We start from the raw sequence: 23,813 nt of genomic DNA, 5'->3' as shown, positions 1-23,813 counted from the left end.
AAGAGTGTCAGTTAAGCATCCTTGCTCTCGCACGAAGTCAGATGGCCAAGCAAGAGTGATTTAAAAGGACTGGATTAGATTATCACTACGGTCCCATCAGCCAAAAATTCAACAACTTGGTTATGCTGATGACATGGAGATGGTATAGCGATCAAAAATGGTACGACCAATCCTTTAGGAAGACCTTCACTAAGGTGCGACTTGGAGAAACTACGTTAGTTTTCTGGACCTCGCCCAGTCAACAAATATTAATTGAACACTGAGTATGCATCAGGCAGTGTGCCAGGCACTGGGAGGGCAGGAACAAGACAGACATGGACGCTGCCCTCATGGAGCATGCAGTTAGTAAACTTCACTTTCCTGTCTCTAACATGTAAAGGTTCTTACATGTCTAAAACCCTGAAATGTGACAATTCAGTGTCAATTCCAAAGTGGCATGGCCCTCAAGATTCCCTTTCCAATTTCATATACTTTAAAAAACTCCATTTGAACACATCAGAACCACAGAGCTTAATTTTAGCTGTAAAATAATCCCTCATTCAATTTAAGAGATCTGTATTTTAAGCTATTACATTTATTTCTTTATCTTAGCTCTTATCACTGAAAACTACTTCAGGTGCCCTCATTGGGGCATCAGCATTACAAAGCTGAGTTTGGGATTTGGAATCAAAAATCCTAAATCTAGGGGCCGGCCTCATGGCACAGTGGTTAAGTTCGCACGTTCTGGTTTGGTGGCCGGGGGGTTCACTGGTTTGGATCCCAGTTGCGGACCTACACATCACTTGTCAAGCCATGCTGTGGCAGGCATCCCACATATAAAGTAGAGGAAGATGAGCATGGATATTAGCTCAGGGCCAGTCTTCCTCAGCAAAAAGAGGAGGATTGGTAGCAGATGTTAGCTCAGGGCTAATCTCCCTCAAAAAGAAAAACAAAAAGAAAAAAAAATGGGGGCTGGCCCAGTGGCGCAGTGGTTAAGTGCACATGTTCCGCTTTGGTGGCCCAGGGTTGCCAGTTTGGATCCCGGGTGCAGACATGGCACTGCTTGGCAAGCCATGCTGTGGTAGGCATCCCACATATTAAGTAGAGGAAGATGGGCACAGGTGTTAGCTCAGGGCCAGTCTTCCTCAGCAAAAAAGAAGAGGATTAGCAGTTGTTGTTAGCTCAGGGATAATCTTCCTAAAATGAAAAAAATCCTAAACCTGAGCTCTGCTTTCATCACTTAGTAACTGTATGTCCTTGGCCAAGTCACTTAATCTCTCCTTGAGCTGCATTTATTTTGCCACTTAGCAAATTTTTATTCCATGTCACCTCTGTACCCATCTTGTGCCAAACACTGGGGACATACTAGTGAACAAGAAAGTAGGACAGAGCTTCATGTAAAGCTCCTCACCTCTAAATTAGGAATCCAAATAATCACTCAGATTCCTCTTAGCTCACAGGCTAACGATCAATAGAATGTTAAGGATCAATAGAATGATGCATATAAAATCTCTTTCTCAAATATAAGATGCTGTTTAAATGTTAGCTGGTGTTCGTAATTTGTATCATAAACACTTACCATAAAACTAAGATAAAGGAAAGAAGAACTGTTATAGAAAAAATGGAATTTCCTTACATATTCATCTCACCCAGCAAGTGTTCTATATGATGCTACAGACCAAAGGTTCACAGTATGACCCACTTCCATTTTTTCTGAAAGCATTCAAACCACCAACTAATAGTTGCTATGAATCCATGAGGCTGAAATCATCATATTTTTCTAATAGCATCTGTGAAAGCTAAAAATATTAATATGTTTGTGTGTCATCTTACCTGCGATTGCATAATCACCTGACTCTAAAGTGGGATTTTTGTTTGGACCTAAATATTTAGCAATTTTAACAGCATACTGAAATGACAGACTAAAATATAAAAAGACCAAAAATGTTAACTCGCTCATGATAGAATTGCACAAGTGTCTTAAAGCTGCAAACAACCAAATGAAATCAGTTAAAGAAAACACTCTCTGCTTCTTATTCCCAATCTAAACTCCAACGCATAGGGAAGTTCAATTCCTAAAACCTCAGAGTTTTCCTATTTTTAAGGGAAGACAGGGAAGAATTTGAAATTGCACTACTTGGAAACTAAAAGCAATTTCACTCTCCATAAGGGATCAATCAACAAGCATTTATTTACATTCTATCCTATTCCTAGAAGAGCGGAGATGCTATGACAGTTACAAAAATAGAGTAACATACACCATCTATATAACAAATGTGGTTAGAAGTCAAACATGTGTACATATTAAAGCTCATACAAATGTGAGGGATCATAAGATGATTATTCCATACCTAGAGAATTAGCCTTTGTTTATACTTTGTGACAGGCAATAATTTTATATAAATATCCTCAACACTGTGCTTTTAGCAAAATATGGGGGCGGGGAGGGATTTTACTGCAAGGATGTAAAAGCTCTTACAAATTCAAGGGAAGGCTGAAGAAGGAAGCTTAGAAAACACAGGACCTGTGTACCTCTGAGAATATTAAGACAGCAGGGGACTGCTAGAAGGATTTAAAATTAGATAGGCAAGAAACTTCCAGAGACATTTAAGAACTTCTAAAAGACGAAGACCATAAGATCTTGAAAGAAGCTAGCAAGTTTCTCTGAGCTATATAGTGATTCCGAGGGCACAAATTACGTTTTAGAATAGATTTGTGATTTTTTAAAAAAAGTTTTACAAAGCAAAAGCCACTCCAATCACCACTGACAGAAGACTCATCTGAAAGCAGATACTTTATTGAACTGAGATTCTTGACTAACAATTTAAATATATGCAGATTCTTGCACAGAAGTACAACAATAACTTCTACAAGCCTGTGTTAAGTGTCCAAATGAGTGCATGCACGCGTTCTTAGTTCAACTGAAAGACCACTTTTCCCGTTCAAAGAAGATATGGAAATGAACGAGAAGAGCAAGAAATTCCTTCTTGAGGCTTTATTCAGTTTCTAGATTAGGTCCTGAGACCAAGAGCAAGAATTACCAGAGATGAGAAGAAACTCCAAACCTTTGTAAGTGGTTAAAGTGCAGACCAACTAAATAATAACAGGGTTCTAGCATAATTGCTGGTCCAATGGTGTGAAGAAGCCTGAAAACATAACATCAACATGCAGCTGCTCAACGTGTGACAGAAGGAAGAAAGCATTATATCACAGGATAAGGAGAAACTAAAGAATAATATGAGTTTCTACCTATAACACTATTTTGAAATCTATAGTGGCTGACAGAGGATTGGGTGAAGAAAGAAAATGGGAGAAAATAAAGTGAACATTTCACATTTGGTTAGAACAGCAACACATAGTCTTGATATGAGTTTTACCAACAGAAATATGGGCTTTTGGCGAAACTGCACAGAGAGCATCCACTAACCTATAGTTGCATATACATGACTAATGTTCTGTATGAGCGCAATAGGTATTAGGCATCCATGCTAGGGGAAGATAATTAGAAAACAAATGGTTTAGGATTCTATACGGCTAATTATTTAAGTAAAGTCTTTATCCTTGGACAAAGTTATCAGAATGTTTCTAAACTTGGTTTCCTACTAAAAAATATGTCTTTTAAAATGGAAACAATAAACACCAAAGCTTCTCAAAATCAATTTATAAGTTTGCCAAATATTCATCTCTTGTTTGGAAGAATGTCATCAACTTCTATATGTGTTCCTTAATATAACCATGTGCAAAACACACACACACTTTCTCTCTCTTGGGTATACATCAAGGGTTGCAAACTTTTTCTATAGAGGACAAGATAGTAAATATTTTTGGCTTTAAAGGCCATACAGTCTTGGTTGCAACTACTTAACTCTGCTGTTGTAGCATGCAAACAGCCATAGGCAATATGTAAATGAATGGGCAATGCAGTGTTCCAATAAAACTTTATTTACAAAAACAAGCAGTGGGCCACATATGGCCCACCAGCCGTAGTTTTTGCCTATCCCCGACAGACATGATTGATTTTCATATGTCACTTAAAAATTCACGTTTTTAACATCACTTCAACATCAAATAAATGAGTACACTCTCATTTCACAATCGAAGAAAAGGTCCTTCCAGAATGTTAACTCTGAGCCATGTTGACCTATTTACTATTATTAATAGCAGGAACAACAACTAACAACGAGTGTTCCTTACATACTAGGCCTTATTCTAAGAACTTTATGTGCACGTAACTCAAGCACCCTATTTATTCTTCCCATTTTATGGAAAAGGAAACTGAGAACTATAAATCGATGTAGTCAACAAAAGTGCTCAGTTAGAGCCCTGGATCTACTGAGAGATGCCATTTATTCAAGAACCCATTCCAAGATCACAAATCCCCCTTTAAAATATTCCTCATCCTCTCTTCTCCTACAGCAACTCTTTTCTCTCAGAATACTCGAAAATTACAGCATTATACCCAAATATCCCCTGACATCTTAGAAAATCTTTATGCTTATTCTGTCTTGAATCCAAGATTCTCCAACCCTTAGAGTTGTGCATTCTTGTAATCCTAAAATCAACACCTAAACTACAGAATCTATTTTCTACCAAATCTCAAGGTCTGGTGTGAAAAATTCAGCCCTGATCATAAAATTGTTGCCTTATTCATTCCTACAAAGGAAGGAAGATGGTCTTGAACTAAACGTCCAGTGCTTATTTTGCTATTTCAACTTACACTCTGAGAACAATGAGTCAAAGGCTCTCTATTAGAATTTACAGTAAGGATCTACAGTTAAGTAAGTAAAACTTTATTCTAGCTCTAAACAGAAATTGAGCCGTACCTTAAAAAGCTCTTAATCTAAAATGTACCAAATAACATTTGGAACATTTTTTAATGTTTTTGCATGAGATTCTACTGACTAACCTATTCCTTATGTGTAAAACATAAGTCTGAGGATATGCATCTTCCTAGAGTTTCACATCACAGAAAAGCAGCAATAAGTTTCCTTCTAGAGCCTAAAAGATGACCCGCTGGACTCACATTCCAGAACATCTAATATTTTTAGTTAATAAACAATCCATAGGTGAAGAGTATTTACTATTATCTTCAAGTAAAATACACAAAGGTTAATCTGACATATTTCATGTATACATACTCATATGCTTCCTGATAATTAGGCTATTCAGTAGTGTAAATAGCTAATTATTCACACAACTAGCCCAAGTTTTTGTAGCTTTTAAATATTTCTTAATTTTTAAATGTATTAATGTTGCTATTCATCTTTTTCACGTACGTGGTAGACATTATTATATATGTAAGTTGAATTTTTGCCCAACACAAACACATAGTCAGAGACAAGTCAAATTCCGAAGGTCCAGGTTCCATGTCCACAGTGGCAGGGGCATTCTTCGCCTCTGACCTCCAGGCTTCAAGGGCTTAGGGGTGAGCCCAGCTGCGTCCTCAGCCTGTAAACTCTAAGAGCATGGCTTTTGATGGGACACTGTGGAGCTGCAAAGCCCAGCTCTTCCATTTGCTGGCTTTATGACCCTGGGCAAGTTTCTTCATCTCTCTATGCCTTGGTGTCCCCATCTCTAAAATGGGACTAATGATACCTACTTGAGGATTAAATGACACAACTGATGTAAAATGCCTATCACACTATTTGGCACACAGTAAATATTCAATGAATACTGCTTATTATTAGGTTATTATTCTTGTTATTATTTATTGAGAAGGCTAAAAGAAAATATAAATAATACCAAACCAATAAATAGCATAGTAAAAAAACTTACAATCGGGCTGGCCCAGTGGCCGAGTGGTTAAGTTCGCGCGCTCCACTGCAGGCGGCCCAGTGTTTCGTTGGTTCGAATCCTGGGCGCAGACATGGCACTGCTCATCAAACCATGCTGAGGCAGCGTCCCACATGCCACAACTAGAAGGACCCACAACGAACAATATACAACTATGTACTGGGGGGCTTTGGGGAGAAAAAGGAAAAAATAAAAATCTAAAAAATATTAAAAAAAAAACAACAACTTACAATCTACTGCCAAGGGATGATTTATGCACCTACCTTGGCAGAAGAAAAATAGATGGAAGCTCAGTGTTAAGCAATTAAAAAGAGAGCCAGAAGTTAAAAGACAGAACTTAGTTTAACCTTTGAACTAAACACCCTCATTTATAAAATAAGGTAAAATTTAAAGTCCTCATTTCAAACTTTCAGAGTACATCAAAATGCACTTGTAGCATTGAAATGTGGTATGTGTCTTCCTGGATTTTAGACACGGAAGCTTTGGACCTAAGAATGAATAAGGCGCTGAACCTCACCTCGGCGAGTGCACAGACGTGCCAGCTTAGAGGGACACGCAGAATTTCTGGATGGGAACTCAGATACCTGGCTTGATTTGAGAGGCAGGGAGCTGGCTGGAATGGGGAGTCTAGCCTTTCCCCAGTAGGAGGGGCTGCACCCAAACCCAGCTTCCCCTACGAGTGGTGGCCTCCTTTCCCCAGCAGGAGGGGCGTCACAGCTTCAGACAAGCCCCCAAGGTCTCCAGGTGCTGAACCTGTGGCATTTCTCAGCTCAGTCATTTAGGGGCTTGAGTCCACATTATTTGTGCCCCCAAGATAAGGTCATTCTCATGCTTGTACTATAGGAAGGTTGGTAGCAGGGGGACAGGATCCTTCCTGTGGAAGAGAAACACGCTAACATGTCAGGCAGCTTCAGGTTGTGCCCAACTCTTTGTAAGCTAATGAGAGAATGGAGGACTATTTGTCCCTTCTTGCCGACCCCTTGTATTTATGGGTCCTCAGTAAAGGTGTTCCTTAATTCACACCATAAAACCATAGAATTCACCTCCACACCCCTCGCCACACAAGGGGGACAAAAATAGAAAGGGTTGTAGATGCCCTGATAGAAGCCTGCACAAGGTACTGGAAGGTTCAAAGGGGGAGGAGCACTCATTCTGTTAAGTCACTAGACTAAGAACTTCGGCAATAGGACGTGGACCTCCTTGTAGAAGGTGTCACCTTTGCTTACACCTCTCCTTCCTAAAAGTCCGAAAGGGAAGGGGAACCAGGCCTGCCATCCCCTTGACCTTCCTCCAGGAGAATTATCAAACTGGACGTCAGGGCTCTTAGAGAAGAAAACACCTGCTCTGTGAGAAACACATACTTCAATTTAACAATCCTACTGCCACGGGAGGCACTTCAGACCACACAGGTAAGATAGGATTCTCAAGGCCTCACAGCCTAATACTGCAAAATGTCTGCGTTCTAATAAATGCAGTTCTAGGTGACGAACTGAATTTCTCAAATTTAATCTTTGAACAAGTTTCTGAATAGACTAATGTATAGTTTTAAATAAGTGTTCTCTTTGTTACATACTAGGCATAGTGGACATGAAGGCCCATCTCCAGGGGCTCCCCAGACGATGTAATTAAAAATTCTATGCTCTGTCAGGAATAGCATTTTTGACTACAAAGTAAAGCAAACTATCATATTTTATTATAGGTGGGTGTTCTTTTAAGGACTGCTAGGCTAAATTTCATGATAAAATGTCCTTTCACATAAGCCACCAGTAAGAATTGCAGAGATTTCCCCAGATGTTTATTAGATTCCATAAGTGTGACAACTGTGCTGATGGTGGCCTTCCCCCCACTGCCCACACATTTAGAGGCTCATGAAGAGACTGAGTCTTGGCCACTAAGAGTTTTTCTGGCAGAGGTTAGAGGGTCAGCAGAGGAGCACTGGCAGGGGAGAAGAGTTACGGGTCACGGAAGATGTTCCGAATCTCTAGGATCCAGGGAGAGGAGATCCTCAAGAGGGCACTCCCCCTCCCCCGAGCAGCCTCAGGAGGTCTGGCTCCAGTCAGGAAATCTTAGAATATAGATGCGATAGGGACAACATGAAAGAACTGAAAATGTCCAGCTAATCCCCAAATTCTCACAGTTTTCCAACTCCTCCCTGAATAAACACTCTTCTAGAACTGCTGACAAATAGACAAACCAACTTCCTCTCCTCTGTGTTCCCCTTTCGGAAATGAAATATCTAGCAGCAAAAGAGCCACCCAAAATGGAGCTAACAGGAAGACTATTGAAGATATTCCCTCTGGTTAATTAAGCATGTAAATAATCAAATCATTTTATCCCATGATAAAATGGCTCAACAAATCCTGGTGCATCGGAATAGTGGTTTCTAAGGAATTCCTGGCCCTAACCACTACTCTTTCGCTTAAAAGATGTAATTGTAAGTTAAAATAAAGTCCTGAGTAATCAGACTCCGCTCTTCTTGGCTTAAAGCCCTCATTAGTGCGAAGTCAGCAAATGGTGAACATGTAGACAAATGTGTTGGCTACAAGCCCAGCTTCTTAGATTTCATGGATGCCTCTCAATGGGTTTAACTGGAGCTTCTCTCTTTTGTAGTCAACACAGGCATCAGAAAAATCACGCTTTTTATATCACAGTTCCTTGTCAGTACTTGAGTCCAAAAGGTTTGCTGCATTTGTACACACGCCACCCCTTTTGAAGAATAAAAAGCTAAACTCATGCAGTATTATGCAAGAATAAAACTACTTCTATTTGGATTTATTCCTATTAGTTATCTTTACGGTAAGATGGGATACAAAAATTAATGCCAGTCGCTATTGTAAAGTCAATGCAACGGTACACTAAGATATAAGTTTAAATTGTATTAACAGTGGAGGAAAACCTCCCTTCTTGATAATCAAAGGCAGTTCCCATTTCCAATTTATGAAGAAGGGACAAAAAAAATTGACAAGATATATTGACCTGAAAGACCTTTTTTAGTTATATAAGTAAAGAACCCTTTGCAACTTTCCCAGAACGTCTGCATCTTATTCCTAAAGCAGCTTTGCTTAAACAAAGAGAGGACTTTTATACAGCTTTGGCTAGGACTCTATCCGGGTGGAGGTGTTACTTGGAAAGACATCAAAACCCGAGTGATACAAAAATCAATTTACAATTTGAACCTGTGCCACTTGCCATTCTAGTCATATGTTGAAAACTCTATTTTACTTCTATTACTGAGCAAGTCCTGAATACTAGAGACATATCTTCTAAATCAGAGAGTGGTGAGGGGTAGGAGATGCGGGAGGGAGCATACGGATGATGAACAGGAGATCATCAATGGTGGGAAGATTTGTGGGAAAACTTACGGTGACAACAGTAGAGTCCAACATGTATGCCAATGTCTCCTAACCCTTCCCAAGCTGTATCTTTCTAGTGGCTTTTCGGTGGGCACTTCTTCTTTGTATGAGCTCCCCCCTCCCAACTTTAAATTACGTCTCCTAAAGTTTTGCCTTCAACACTTCAAACCCTGCTCAAAAAATTTTCACTAGTTTCTCATCATTGAACCCAAATTACCTTTCGTGGAAGACCTTGTGCTCGTCTTCCCGACACTCAATGAACCCTTCTCCACATTATAGCAGCTATGCTCTTTGAGTGGGAATGATCCCACCTCTATCCTCAAGGGGGGTCCCGATTGACCTAAGGTAGTCAGGGTAATACCATCCTCCTCGCCTCAATATTACAGATGGATAAGCCTGAGACAACCAGTAAAGAACTTTGCTCTGCTTTAATATCTTGTGAGTCTGAGTTAAGATGGTCCCAAAACATCAAAGCTTAAGACTTTTTTTGATGGTTGACAACAGCCAGGCCTCTCTTTTCAGTCTTTATTGGTGCCAGTGGCCATCACATGACTACAAAAGAAGCCTTCATGAAGGCAAAGCTAATGCACAGCGAAGGGCAGAATCAAGAGAATTTAAGAGAAATAGACCTAGAATCCTGATCAAATCTCATGTAAAGTCTACCTAGCTCTGAAATTTAATGTTACATAAGCCACGAAATCCCCTTTATTGTTTAAACCACTGTATATATTGGCCTTATATATCACTTAAACGCATATGCCTTTTCCCCTCTCTACCCCACTTAGACCGTGACTTGAAGGCAAGAAGGATGGGCCTTACCTCTTGATATTTTACAGTTACTTCCACAGTTCTATGCACATAGTAGGAACTCAGAGAGACCTGGATTCAAAACCAAACTCCACGCTTACCACCTATGTGACTTTGGTCAAATTGCTCATGCCTTAGTTTATGCCATTTTAAAATGGAGATAATAGAATTATTACCAGGATTCAATGAAGTAATATACATGTAAACGCACAGAACAGGACCTGACATTTTATTTATTACTCAGTAAATGACTAAATTGTCCAACCCTCTCTCTCTTTACAACCCACATATAAAAATATATACCTTGATCACCTCCTCTACAGTAACTATCATCATCTCTAACTTTTTTGTCCCAAATTTCTCTACCCGTTTTGAGATCTTTGTACTGGACCAAACTACTGCCACAAGCTTGTTAGGGAAGAGCAGCACATTCAGGGCAGCTAAGGACCTGAAGGCCCCCTTCGGGCCTGGTTTCCCACAGCGTAGGCTGCTCATCACCGCCGGAGTCACAACTGTTCTCCTAGGGTTGTGGCCTACATCCCTCTTTTGTCATTGAGCCCCCTTGCCCTGCAGGAGGTAGTTATCTTCCCTTATGCCAGAAGCATAGCTTCCTTTCCTAAGCGTCTTTTGCCATACATGCCTGATATAGCATCTTCAATACTCCCCTATCCTTAGATTTTGAATAATTTCACTTTAATGTCTCTCAATTTTATATTTATTATTAAACTAAATTCTGAATAGATGAATTTATTGAATTATAGTCATTATGTCTTCAGATTTTTAAATAAATTTATTATACAAGGAGTACGCTTGATTCATGAGATTCATGCAATACGTATATGATATTTGCTCATCCCACCCAGGCATCCTTGTAGCTCCCACTCCTCTGAGGTATCCACCCCTCCATGAAATTAATTTTGCCTCAGGACAAATACATATAAACAAAGGACTCTTGCCTTAAGCAGGCCGAGAAACGCAATTTTAGAATTATATTCTTTTTATTATTTTGCATATGGTTGATCTCATGGTTTGGAAATCTTGAACCATGAAAGTGAATGTAAAGTCTCTGATCCACAAGAGGTCAAAAGTGTGGCCTTGAAACTCTGAGAGATATCAGCTTTCACCGAGGGCAGTCTGGGAAATGAAGGGCCAACTCTCATCCCCAGCACCTAACCCAGGGTCCACCACCCAGGTGGGGTTCAGAGATTATTTAGAGAACTAGTGATGAGGCACTGAGAGGGATCCTGCATGGACGACAACAGGATGGCAGAGCCTTTCATGCCACTGTTGAGCCACCTTCTGGCTTCAAAAAGTAAAATCAAATCTTTTCTTCAGCTTTCCAACATTTCTGCTGAGTTCTGGAAAGGAAAGGGAGGTAAAGCTTTGATATATGACAATTCTAACATCACAGTATCATAATTCTAAGGGCGCAGTATTATTTCAGAAGAATCATAATTATATATGCATATGGTATCCTTTGGTTATTCTAATGGGAAGAGTCATTTCTGTCTCCTAGGCAGGGGAAAATGTGATTTTGTGTTCTCTTTCCAATAAAACACATAACATTTTAAAATAAATGCTACAGGGACTTTAAGAAGACAACAGGTAAAACACATGGCCATTTCTCTCCAGCTTTTAGGTTTTTTCTTACTGATAAACAGAATGCCTGTCTTTAATGTAATGTGGCCTTAGGTCATGATTTCTACTTTGTAAACACACTTGTTAAGACAACACAGGATAGAGTTTGAGCTCCTCAAGAGTAAGGACTTTCTCTTACTCCACTTTGTATCACTCACAGCAAGTAGTGTAACACCTGACATATAATACAGCACTCAATAAATACGCGCTGAGCAAGTGAAGAAATGGTAGCACCCAACTAAAATAAGATTTAAAGAAATTCTTACAAAATGAGCTGATGTATAGTCATCTGTATTGAATACAAGTATTTACGTCCCACAGTTTTGACTTTCTGCATCATATTTTTACATTTGTAAAGAAATAAAAGATTTGTGTTTCTGTTGGAGTATTTTGTAACAGGTTATACTATTCTCTTTCTCAAAACGACCTATACTAGTGCTTTTTTTCCCTTTCTCAAAGTAAAAGAAAACTATACGAGCAAGCAAAAAATTTCTAGAAGTGGTAGAAGAGGCTTGTGTGTGAATGGTAGAGTGACCTCTGAGAGAGAAAGAGTGTGTGTTTAGAAGGGAGATAACTGGTTGGCTGTGTCATCCACTCGCCGAGCCACAGCCTCATTCGTTCATGAGCAGGCATGTGACGTAAGCAGCCCAGTCAGAGGAAACATCAGGAATCGTGTTTGGAATCCTGGGTGGAAATACTTCCTCTCTTCCCCCTGGACATTACTATGAACTAATGTGAGGCCTGAAATTCCCTTCCCACCACTAGCTTAAGGATTGAGCCAACCAAAGAAAGAGCTGACACATGAAAGATCTACAGGAGAGAACCAACAGAACTACAGAGAACGTATTAAGCTTCAAGGCATCACATCTCCTGGACTTCTAGTTATGGAAGTCAATAAATTGTTTAAGTTGATTTTCTGTTGCTTGCAGCCAATAGCATTCAAAGACACCTGGATAGGAGTTTGGGTTTCACAGATGGATGCCTTAGTCAATACTCAAATGGTGCATTTCATTGTATATAAACTGTATCTCTTAAAAAAACTATAAGCAAATAGAGAATACTAGTTAGTCAATTGCATGTTGAAGGTTTTAAGGGATTATTGTCTGCAACTTACTCCAAAAAGCCTTAAAGAAATACGATGAATTGATGGCTGGACAGAAGAAGGGATAGGACAGTTATGTGATGGAGCGAGCATGGCAAAATGCTAATTGTGGAATCTCAGTGGTGGATAGAAGGGTGGTCCCTGTAAAATTCTTTAAACTTTTCTGTATGTTTGAAACTTTTCATAATAAAGTAGTGGAGGAAAAAGCTCGAGCTCACTTTTGTTCCTTATATTCAGATGTTCTTAAGCACTTTGTGACAACTTCTGGCTCTGGTAAGTCTGGCAGCAGGATGAATGCTCTTTCTCGTGGCTGCCAAGGTCTACTCATCCTCTCTCGTGATGACTCAGGTGATATCCACTGTCATGTTTGATTATCAGATTCTACAACCCACTCATTAATAAAATAAATCCTGGGGCCGGCCCAGTGACATAGTGGTTAAGTTTGCAGGCCGCACTTTAGTGGTCTGGGGTCTACAGGTTCGGATCCCAGGCAAGGATGTGCCACCATTCGTCAAGCCATGCTGTGGTCACATCCACATAAAATGGAAGACTGGCACAGATGTTAGCTCAGTGACAATCTTCCTCAAGCAAAAAGAGGAAGAGTGGCAACAGGTGTTAGCTCAGGGCCAATCTTCCTCACAAAAAATAAAGAAACAAAATAAATCCTAACAACTGTGAAGAGAAGTGAATTATGGTTATGCATTAGATCACTCTCCCTTAAAACCTCATCTCTAAACTGCTTTTTGTTGTCAGTCTTAAGAAAACAGTAGGGGCCGGTCCTGTGGCCAAGTGGTTAAGTTTGTGTGCTCCACTTTGGCGGCCCAGAGTTTCGCTGGTTCAAATCCTGGACACGGACTTGGTACCGCTTGTCAGGCCATGCTGAGGCGGCGTCCCACATGCCACAACTAGAAGGACCCACAACTAAAAATACATAATTATGTACCGGGGGGCTTCGGGGAGAAAAAGGAAAAATAAAATCTTACAAAAAAAGAAAACAGTACAATAAGGAGCTTTGGTAAAGTCTTGTTTTATCTACTTTATTAAAACTGAACTAAAAATAATATAAGAGCACTTTACACATCAATATAAAAAACAGTCATGTATCACCACGGGGAATCGACCTTTGCTTTTTGCAGTGAATGTATTCTGTGAAAGTCACTTTTATTTATGGAAACGTTAAAGAGGAAAAGGTAAGTAGAACTTAAAAAAAATCAATGAAAAGAAGATCCAAATTTACTCCATTCTCCTTTCCTCTTGGGAAATAACAGTATTTCTACAATCCAAGAAATTCATGCTTTCCTGCACTCAATATATGTGCCTGAAGATAGTGTGCAAATCTTATACAGAGAATTGCATTTTAAATAGCAAACTAACCCAGGATCCTCAATGGAAATATGTGCTAAATTCTTCTTTCATATGGAAAAAACAATTCTTTCTTAATATATTTGCTTTGTAAATTGGCACTTTCATATATTGGTTGTTCTTGTACCAGCACGTAATTACATCTCTCTACACTACCCTCTTCTCAATCCTCCTTGCTTTTTCTGTCAAGACACCATTCATAGCGTATTCCTCCAAAATTTCACAAATTGTGAGAAAATGGCCACGTTTCACACATAATAAAATTCAGTGACTAATCGAACCTTAATGAATATAGGATAGCATGAAATGAGAACTTGTCTCTTGATTAGAGTGTTCATGAGAATGTTCATTTGTTTCTCAAACCTTAAGATCAGAGTAGCTACCATGCATTCTGTGCTAGGACTGATCTGCCTGCAGAGCACAGGATTCAGTTCTCTGTAGCTGCAACAGTTTCATCACCTAAAGGAGAGTCTCACAGAGCTGGATGATCTAAATAAGGCCAAGATCTAAGTGGGTACTGGGCTACTTCTTTTTTTTTTTTTTTTTTGAGGAAGCTTAGCCCTGACCTAACATCTGCTGCCAATCTTCCTCTTTTTGCTGAGGAAGACTGGCCCTGAGCTAACATCCATGCCCATCTTCCTCCACTTTATATGTGGGACGCCTACCACAGCATGGCTTGCCAAGTGGTGCCAAGTCTGCACCCGAACTGGCGAACCCTGGGCCGCCGAAGCGGAATGTGCACGCTTAACCATTGCACCACCAGGCCAGCCCCTGCCACTTCTTGTCTCAAAAAGAATTTCTGAGTAAATATTAGAATCAGAAGTCTGTAGGTACAAGTATTGCAGGGAGACAGTGTCATCGGGATTAAAACAAATAAGCAAACAACAACACTAACAGAACCACAAGAAGCAGCTAAGGCTTATGAGTGGAAAGATCTGAGCCTTTCCCCAGTGGTGCTAGCTGCTAACTACCGCCTCTTCTGCAGCTGCCCCGAGCTGGGGGCCCTGGCATTTGTCTCCTCTTGCCACACCCTAGCAACAGCTGTGATCTGAAAACCGCGGACATGAAAGAATATCTTGTCCCACGCTCCCGGGTATGTTTTCTCTCTCCATTTTGCCTCTCCTATCCAACCTTAAAAATATTTTAAAAGCTACAGAAAAGTGACTCTTTGTGCAGACCTGACTAAGTAAGTGTTCTCTCTGGAGTCTTCCAAGATGGAATCATCCTGGACAGCCCTGATGAAAATAGGTCCTGTTGCCCCTGCTGGCACTGTCACTGGGAACAGCTGCTTGCAAGCATGCTGTCTGGCCCACTAAGCCCTCTGTCCCAACTCTGACTCCACTGTTTATAATGCCAAGTATCTAATAATCCATAAAAACAGTCACTGACACAAGCTTCCGATTTTGGTTAAGGCTGATAAATACTGGAGCAAGAATCTCAGATCTGGAACCCACCTCTCCTTGGTAGATAATGAGAAGAAGATAGAAAAGTGTGATGACTTACTGTGTAGAAAGATAGTTGATCTCTGTTTCCTCTGTCCTTCCCTAATCACTGAACTCATAAAAAACAACCATTTAAGACACACCACCTAACAAAGGGAAGTGAGTTCCTCGTACGCTGCTGGTGGGAATGTCAACTGGTGCAGCCACTATGGAAAACGGTATGGAGATTCCTCAAAAAATTAAGAATATAACTACCGTATGATCCAGCAATTCCACTTCTGGGTATTTATCCAAAGAATACAAAAACACTAATTCAACAAGATGTATGCACCCCTATATTCACTGCAGCATTAACCATGATAGCCAAGACTTGGAAACAACCTAAGTGCTCATCAAAGGACGAATGGATAACAAAGATGTGGTGTGTGTGTGTTTGTGTGTATATATATATACACACAAACACACACACGCACGCACAATGGAATACTACTAAGCCATGAAAAAGATGAAATCTTGCCATTTGCAACAACATGGATGGACCTTGAGAGCATTATGCTAAGCAAAATAAGTCAGAATTAGAAAACCAAATACCTTATGATCTCACTCATATGGAAGATAGAAAACATTAACAACAACAGACAAACACATAGATACAGAGAATAGATTGGTGGTCACCAATCTATTGGTAGGGGGTGGGGGGAGGGCGAAAGGGGTGAAGGAGCACACGTGTACAGTGAGACATGGGAACTAGACCCTTGGTGATGAACACAATGTAGTTTATCCTGACGTCTAAATATAATGATGTACACCTGAAATTTATATAATGTTATAAACCAGTGTTACCTCAATTAAAAATGAGTTCCTGATCCAAATGAATACTAGAAATAACAGGAGAGGAGAATGATCTTCCTTTACCTCATAGTCTCTTCCTTTGAGGTGTATTTAACTTATTTTCAGGTTTAGTGATTCCAAAGCTGATGGAAGAAATAACTTAAATATCAGCACTGGCCTTTTAGAAAAGTAATCACAAATATATTATTCATAAATAATTAACACTCCAATAATTTAAAAAAATGGTTTACATGCAAGTAAGTGCATAAGGGTACACAATAACTCCACAATCATTTATTGAGCACTTACTAACCATCTTCCACTTGCCTGACGTTTTTTGCAAGTGACAAAGTCCTTTCACATGCTCTCTCTCCAGGTAAGAAAGTAGTCTTTACTGAGGGCCTGCTATGTGTCAGGCTTGTGCTCACCACCCTCACATCCAATCTGTGAAGCAGAAAAGACGTTCACAGGAACAGGGTCTGCACGTTGGAAAAGCGTCTGATTCAAAGGCAATTCAACTTTCCACGCTAAGCTTCTCTGCATTGACTCCAAATATGATGACTCTCCACTTCCTGAAGCTCTCCCTTTTTTTCATCTGAACACACAGTAATTTCCTGACTCCAGGATATCTTTTGTGCTGTTTGGAAGAATAAAAGTATATTCCTTCTGTTTCGATCCCTAGATGTCCCTATCAGCTTTCCTGCTATTACTTTCAGTTAACGTCTAGTAGAGCGGAGCTTCCATATTAATGGTCACCAGCAGGGGGACCCCCTAAGACATTCTCTATGCCCACCTTAAAGTTCCTTAAGTTCAAAGTGCAATAAAATGAACCATTTCTCCTTTTTCTCTTCTGTGTGCTCTAAATGCCATATCTCATATTTACTTATTGTAGCTTGGTCTTTGGTTCCATGAGCTGATTTTTACCTTTTATCTGCATACGGCATCAACATTTGCAAAGAAAATTCAGGAAAGCAACTCAACATTTATTGAAGGTATTTTTATGAAAAAGGCAACAGCAAGGCTGTGAGAGTCTAGAAAGGCAGTCTGTTAGACCGAAAAGGCAAATACATCAAACAATTTGAAAGAACTGCAATTTCCTACAATTTAGCTAAAACTCATTGCCTAGCAAATTGCTTTTAGGGAACCAGCTTTAGTGATTGGCTGACACTGTTGTAATTAGCATATTTAGTCTAGGTAGATGAGCATAACTGAAATGTTTGAAACGTTTTCGCTCTTAATTAAGCATTCTTCGTTACATTCTTAATTCTCCTCCCCACCCCACTCCCATTCTCACAGCTGGCAAAACAGCGAACTGCAATTTATCTTCCCATTAAAATGATTACAAATTCAGACCCAGTGGAGTTCAGACTGAGTTTTCAAAACCACATGGCAAGGAAGACCCAGTTTAATAGTTAGTACAGAAAGTGACCATTCTATCTTGTCAAAACATAAACACTTCTAGGAATAAATTAAGATTTTTCCCAACAGAACGGAAAAGTCATTTGTTCACTTCTTTGTTTGCAAAAGTTGTCACACTAGAATGTGATATTCTCACATGCATGATTCTGTTTTACATTTGTCTTACCATTACATTTTTTTAAACCTCTAAAACACTAGTTAGGGAATACCATGAAATTGCAGTCTAGCAGCCTGCTTGAGAGAAGAGACTCTCAGCTCTACCACCTTCTAGTTGAAAACCTATGGCCAATTAGTTTAGCCTAATTTAAATGCTCTGTTCCTCAGTTTTCTCATCTGAAAAAATGAGGATAATACGTGTATTTAACTACATAGAGTTGCTGTAAAGATTAAAGGCATTAAAATATACGAAGCACTTTGAAGAGTCCTTGGCAGGCAATAAATGCCTTATAAGTGTTATATTACATCATTCCTACCATTACTACAAAGAGAATAGTGAGATTGTTCGGCTTCTTTACTCAAATACTCTATTACAAACCTCCGTCTTAAGTGTCTCTGTGATTAGGCCACAGAAGAAACACGAGGTGAATTTTGGATGTCATAATTAGAGCGTGATAGCGATGATTGCATGGGCAAATTTCAAGACAAAAAATTTATATAGAGAATGCATAAAAACAACTAATGATTCGAAAAGTCATAATATGAAACACCATCAATCTGAATTATTTATATATGGTTAATCATCTTCAAATTAGAAATGTTCTAAAAGTTCTTGACGATGGCAACTTGTCTCTGTTTTGTATTGAGAATACCATAAAAATATGCATGTAAAATATCAGATCCATCTGGTGTGGTAATAATGTGTTATTGAGTTGGTGATAAATATTATTGCACTCTTTGGACAATCAAAAAAGAAAGCAAGAAATTTATTTTAAAAGTTTTAATATTTCATCTTTCATCACTCTAATGTGTCATCTTTGTAATAGTTTTGTAATAGTTTTATTGAGATATAATTCACATACTACACAATTCATCCATTTAATGTATATAATTCAACGGTTTTAAGTATATCCACAGAGTTATGAAATCGTCACCACAATTAAGTTTAGAACATTTTCATCATCCCAAAAAGAAACACTATACCCACCCATTAGCGATCACCCTCCATTCTCCCTCCCCACTGCTGCTGGCAACTACTTTCTGTCTCTAGATTTGCCTATTCTGGATATTTAATTAATTAATTTCTTTTTGAGAAAGATTAGCCCTGAGCTAACATCTGCTGCCGATCCTCCTCTTTTTGCTGAGGAAGACTGGCCCTGAGCTAACATCCGTGCCCATCTTCCTCTACTTTATATGTGGGACGCCTGCCACAGCATGGCTGGATAAGCGGTGCGTAGATCTACGCCGCCAAAGAGGAGTGCACGAGCTTAACCGCTGTGCCACCGGACCAGCCCCTGGACATTTCATCTAAATAGAGTTATACACTATGTGGCCCTCTGTGTCTGTATTTCACTTAGCATAATGTTTTCAAGGTTCATCCATGTTGAGCAAATATCAGTACTTTTTTTTATCGCCAAGTAACATTCCATTGTATGACTATACCACGTATTGTTTATCCATTCATCAGTTGATGGGCATTTGAGTTGTTTCTGTCTTTGGCTATTATGAATAACGCTGCTGGGAAGACTCATGTACAAATTTTTATTTGGTCATATGTTTTCATTCCTTTGAAATATATGCCTAGAAGTAAAATTTCTGGGCCATATAGAACTCTGTGTTTAATCTTTGAGGAAACGCCAGAGTATTTTCCAAAGTGGCTGCATCATTTTACCTTTCCACCAGCAGTTCTGGTTTCCCCACATCCTTTCCAACACTTATTATCTGTCTTCTTGAGTATAGCCTCCTAGGGGTGTGAAGCGGTATCCAAACGCTTTTTTTTTTTTTTTAGGAAGATTAGCCCTGAGCTAACTGCTGCCAATCCTCCTCTTTTTGCTGAGGAAGGTTGGCCCTGAGCTAACATTCGTACCCATCTTCCTCTACTTTATACGTGGGATGCCTACCACAGCATGGCTTGCCAAGCAGTGCCATGTCTGCACCCAGGATCTGAACCGGCGAACTCGGGGCCACCGAAGCGGAATGTGCACACTTAACCGCTGCGCCACCAGGCCGGCCCCCCAAACGCATTTTTAAGATGCAAAACCATGGAAATACATTGGGCAAGGAAGTAAAATCTTTTATGACAAGGAAAGCAGGAAGAGATTAGGAAAAAGATCCTGCAGTGAGGCCAGAAAAGGAAGCAGGAGATGTTTTTAAGTCTGTTACTCAATTTCACGGCCTTATGCAACCAACCGCCCTTACCAAAGTGTCAGGATCATGGAGCCAGCCCTCAATTTCACATTTGGAGCTTATGATAATTATAACAACTAATTTTGGTTTATTGATTTATTTTCCAAAGTTCCTTCCCATATTATACCACATTTGATCCAACAGCACAAATCTCATGTGGGAGGATACTATTATTGCCATTCTGCAAGTAAGGACACCAAGGCCCAGAGAGGCTAACTGAGTTAACTGAGTTGCCCAAGTTAAAAATACATATATATATACATACACATATATATATACACATACATACATAAATAGTAAATAAATAAAATTTACAGAGCTGGGCGTGGAAGTCAAATTTTTTATCTCAAATCCCAATCCTTCATTTCCACTTTCCTCATCACCTTCATTTGCCTCATCTTTGATGATCCACAAAGTAATGGAAAAGCAAGAGAAGGCAGAGGGAATTGGGTGTGTGTGTGAAGCAATTAGAAGCAGGAGGCCTGCACCTCTCAAAGTCCCCACAATCAGACTGTGAGATCAGCTAGGGATGTAAAGACATGTTGTGACAGTGACAGAAGGATGGCTGCATTCCCACTCCTTCATGACAAGTTCTTCCAGTAATCAAGCAGCCAAGGCATACTTCCTCTTATATCCCTAAATTCTTAATATTATATCATCTGTACTTATAGTAGCATATTAAATTACATACACTAGTCATTCAAATATTTATTGAGTAATTACTACTTGCTAGGCACAGTGCTAAGATGGTTGAGATTTTTAAAAAGCAATGATTACCATTTTCCAAAGTAAAATTAAATAGCTAACATTTACTAAGCCTTTTACATGCAGCATCTCATTTAAACCTCACAAAATTCCTGCAAGAGAAGTGGAAACCGAAGCATAGAGAAGTTAAGTAAATTGTCCCCAAGTCACAGAACTAATAAATGGTGGAGGCAGAATAGGAACCCAGGCGGCCTGGTTCTCCATACTGTGTTCTGAACCACCACCCGATCCTTCTGCCAGACCTTGCTTGGCTGAAAGTCCTGTGTGGTGACGCACAGAGACCAATAATACTAATTAATTCCAGCAACCATTTGTTGAATGCTCATTAATACATGAAGCCTGGGAGCAAATTCTCACAACAAGCCCATGAAGAACTTAGCTTCACTGCCATTTTACAGATGAGCAAACAGAGGCTGAGAGAAGTGAATGAACTTGTCCAAGGTCACAGAGCTCTGACAGCTAATGCTGACCTGGTGCTTACTGTATACCAGGCACTGTTCTAAGCAGTAACTCATCTAATCTTCACAAAAACACTATTACCCATCATTCTTTGTTAAGTAACTTATCCAAGGTCCCACACTAGTTAAGTGACAAACTCAGAATTCACTCTGCCTTAAAATTCTGGTCAAAACAACTAATGCCAAATCTTGGCTACAAAGCAGCTGAGCAGAAATTCACAGTCAAATCGGTCTAACTCCCGAGTGAGAGAGAGCCCTCTGTCTTCTTACCCATGCGCTAAGCATGGCCCGGAAACCGCAGCAGCCCAGAGCCGGGCGAGGGAGGAGGGGAGTAACAAGTGGTCCGGGGACCCTCGAGGAAGGGGAATTGAAGGTGTATCTTGAAAGAGACAGTGCTTGCTGGCCAGAGAGGCACCCTGCAATTTGTTATTTTAAAGGAAATGAAAAGTACTCAACTGAGGACTTTGCAAAGGACGATACAGCAATGAGGGGCAAATAAATTCCTAGAAAGTGTTTCAGATTGAATCAGAAAAGCTTTATCTAAGTTTTTTTTCAATTAGAAAATACTCTTGATGAAGGAAAACGAGCTTTTCTTCCCTTTAACTTTGACCAGACATTAAAAAATCATCAAGGAATAGAAATGTGCCATTGTCTTTTTTAACACTAAACTCAATTAATTTTGACTTCCAATATTTACTTCCTCAATCTAAGCGTGCAAGCAGAGTGGTTACCAAACCTTCACGGGTCTTTGCAAGATACTCTCCTTCAGGTCTTGAAACATAGCATTTAGAAAACAAAATGAACCTGGAGATGTAGGCCAGAAACTAGAAAGCACGCGTCGTTCCGGCTGGACCAGGGGCCCGCATGCAAGTTGCCGCTGAAACGTTGCAGAGCCAGGCTTTTTTCCCCGGCAAACTGATTTACGACCATAAGAAGGGCAGCTGCGGAACCGGTCAGACCATAAGTACAATTCTCAAACATGAATCCAAGAAGAAGCACCCAGATGGGATGGGTAAAGGGTGGCTATGGGACCACTGCCTGTCCTGGGCGCGGTGAGACCCGCTGACGCCTAATTCTTGCAGCAGCCCGGGGCCAGTGGACTCTTGCTGCCCAAAACGTGCGCGCTGGGGCAGCTGGCACCGCAGCAGGGCAGCCGGACAAGGTGTCTCCACGCCCCCTTGCGGACCCAAAAGATGATTGATAAGGATGTGCCAATTTGGGGATAGGTACAGCTTTTGAGAAATGTTCTCTCAGTCTAGCCCCACAACAACCCTGCAAGGGAGTCGCACAGATCAGCCCTACTTTACAGATGAAAACGCTGAGGCTCAGAAGAGGGAAGCAAGACTTGCCAGCAAAAAGGAAAACCTTAAGTGAAGCGATCGTTGGGCTGGCTCTTTTTACCTAGGAGTAAAGGGGCTGGGCTGGGGGCCCCACCGAGCCCTCTGGCTCTCCGGGCCGACTGGGCGCCGGCTGTCAGCCGGGAGGCCCGGCAGCACCCAGGTGCCTGGGAGAGGGGGCGCGCGGTGGGTGGCAGCGCGTCTGCGGGGTGCAGGGCTGCAGCAGCGGGGCGAGGGCGCAGCGTGCACCACCCGCTCAGCGGCGTCCGCCCGGGAGCCCCGCGCCCGTCCGGAGTCTGCAGGGCGCCGGGCTGCAGCAGCTAGATCGGAGCGCGGCGCCGACAGTCCACGCGACCGCAGCCGTCCCGGACAGCCGCGCGAGTCGCCAGCCACGAGCCACGGCGCGCGTGCGCGCAGGACCGCTGCGGACACGGGCTGGCAGTGCCACCGCGAGCCCCCCGGCACTGCCCCTCGCCTTACCGTAGCTGCTCCCCGGTGACCAGGACCTCAGCCATGCGCTCCAGCTCCCTTTGCTGCGCCCCGCCACTCCCGCTGGTGCTGCTGTCGCTGCCACCGCTGCCAGCGCTGCCGCCCTCCTCCATGGTCGGGACCACGCCGCTACCAACTGTCTTCGCAGTCCGCCGCGGGCTCGGGTGTTCAATCAGTCTGCCCTCACAGAGGCTTCAACCGCCATCTTTGTTAGGGGCAGGCCCGTTGCTCAGACGCGATTGGCTGAAGAGGGAATCCCTGTGGGTAGGCTGAGGCGCTAGGCGAGTCCGCCCCAGGAACTCCAGATGGGGGGCGTGGCTGGAGCCCCGCGTGGTCGGGGGCGGGGCCGAGGGAGGAAAATATAAACATCTGGGCGGGGCGCCGGGTCTGCCTTGTGTGTGCTGGTGGAGGTCGAGTTCGGTGAGCTCTTTTTTCGTTCTTCGCAGAGCTCGTGCTGTGGAATCCAGGGCACAAGCTGGGAGGTTACTGAAGTGTGAAGGTATTTTTATTATACTTTCCATGCCCCAAATTGTCAGAGTAAAAATAACGATATAGCTAACTAGTGAACAATGAAGATTACACGTGTCCTTGAAGGATATACATGTCACTGGAAAAAATTAAGCATTCTTCTTGCCCCAACCCCCTCACCAAAGACAGCTTACCAACCTTATGATGTAATCAATAAAGAATGCTGG

The 23,813-nt window shown here is 41.3% G+C and overlaps 1 protein-coding gene across 1 annotated transcript in view; it reads right to left on the bottom strand.

Moving 5' to 3' along the window:
* Positions 1-23,412, bottom strand: part of DEPTOR (DEP domain containing MTOR interacting protein) — a 144,505-nt gene extending 121,093 nt beyond the window's left edge. Inside the window, exon 1 of the mRNA XM_014867695.3 lies at positions 23,110-23,412. Coding sequence (XP_014723181.1) covers positions 23,110-23,231 — 122 coding nt within the window. The 5' untranslated portion in view covers positions 23,232-23,412. The remainder of the gene's footprint in view (positions 1-23,109) is intronic.
* Positions 23,413-23,813: the final 401 nt, after the last annotated feature.

Source organism: Equus asinus, chromosome 12, assembly GCF_041296235.1.
Source record: "Equus asinus isolate D_3611 breed Donkey chromosome 12, EquAss-T2T_v2, whole genome shotgun sequence".
NCBI lineage: Eukaryota > Metazoa > Chordata > Mammalia > Perissodactyla > Equidae > Equus > Equus asinus.
This window is presented reverse-complemented; position numbering and strand designations above follow the sequence as displayed.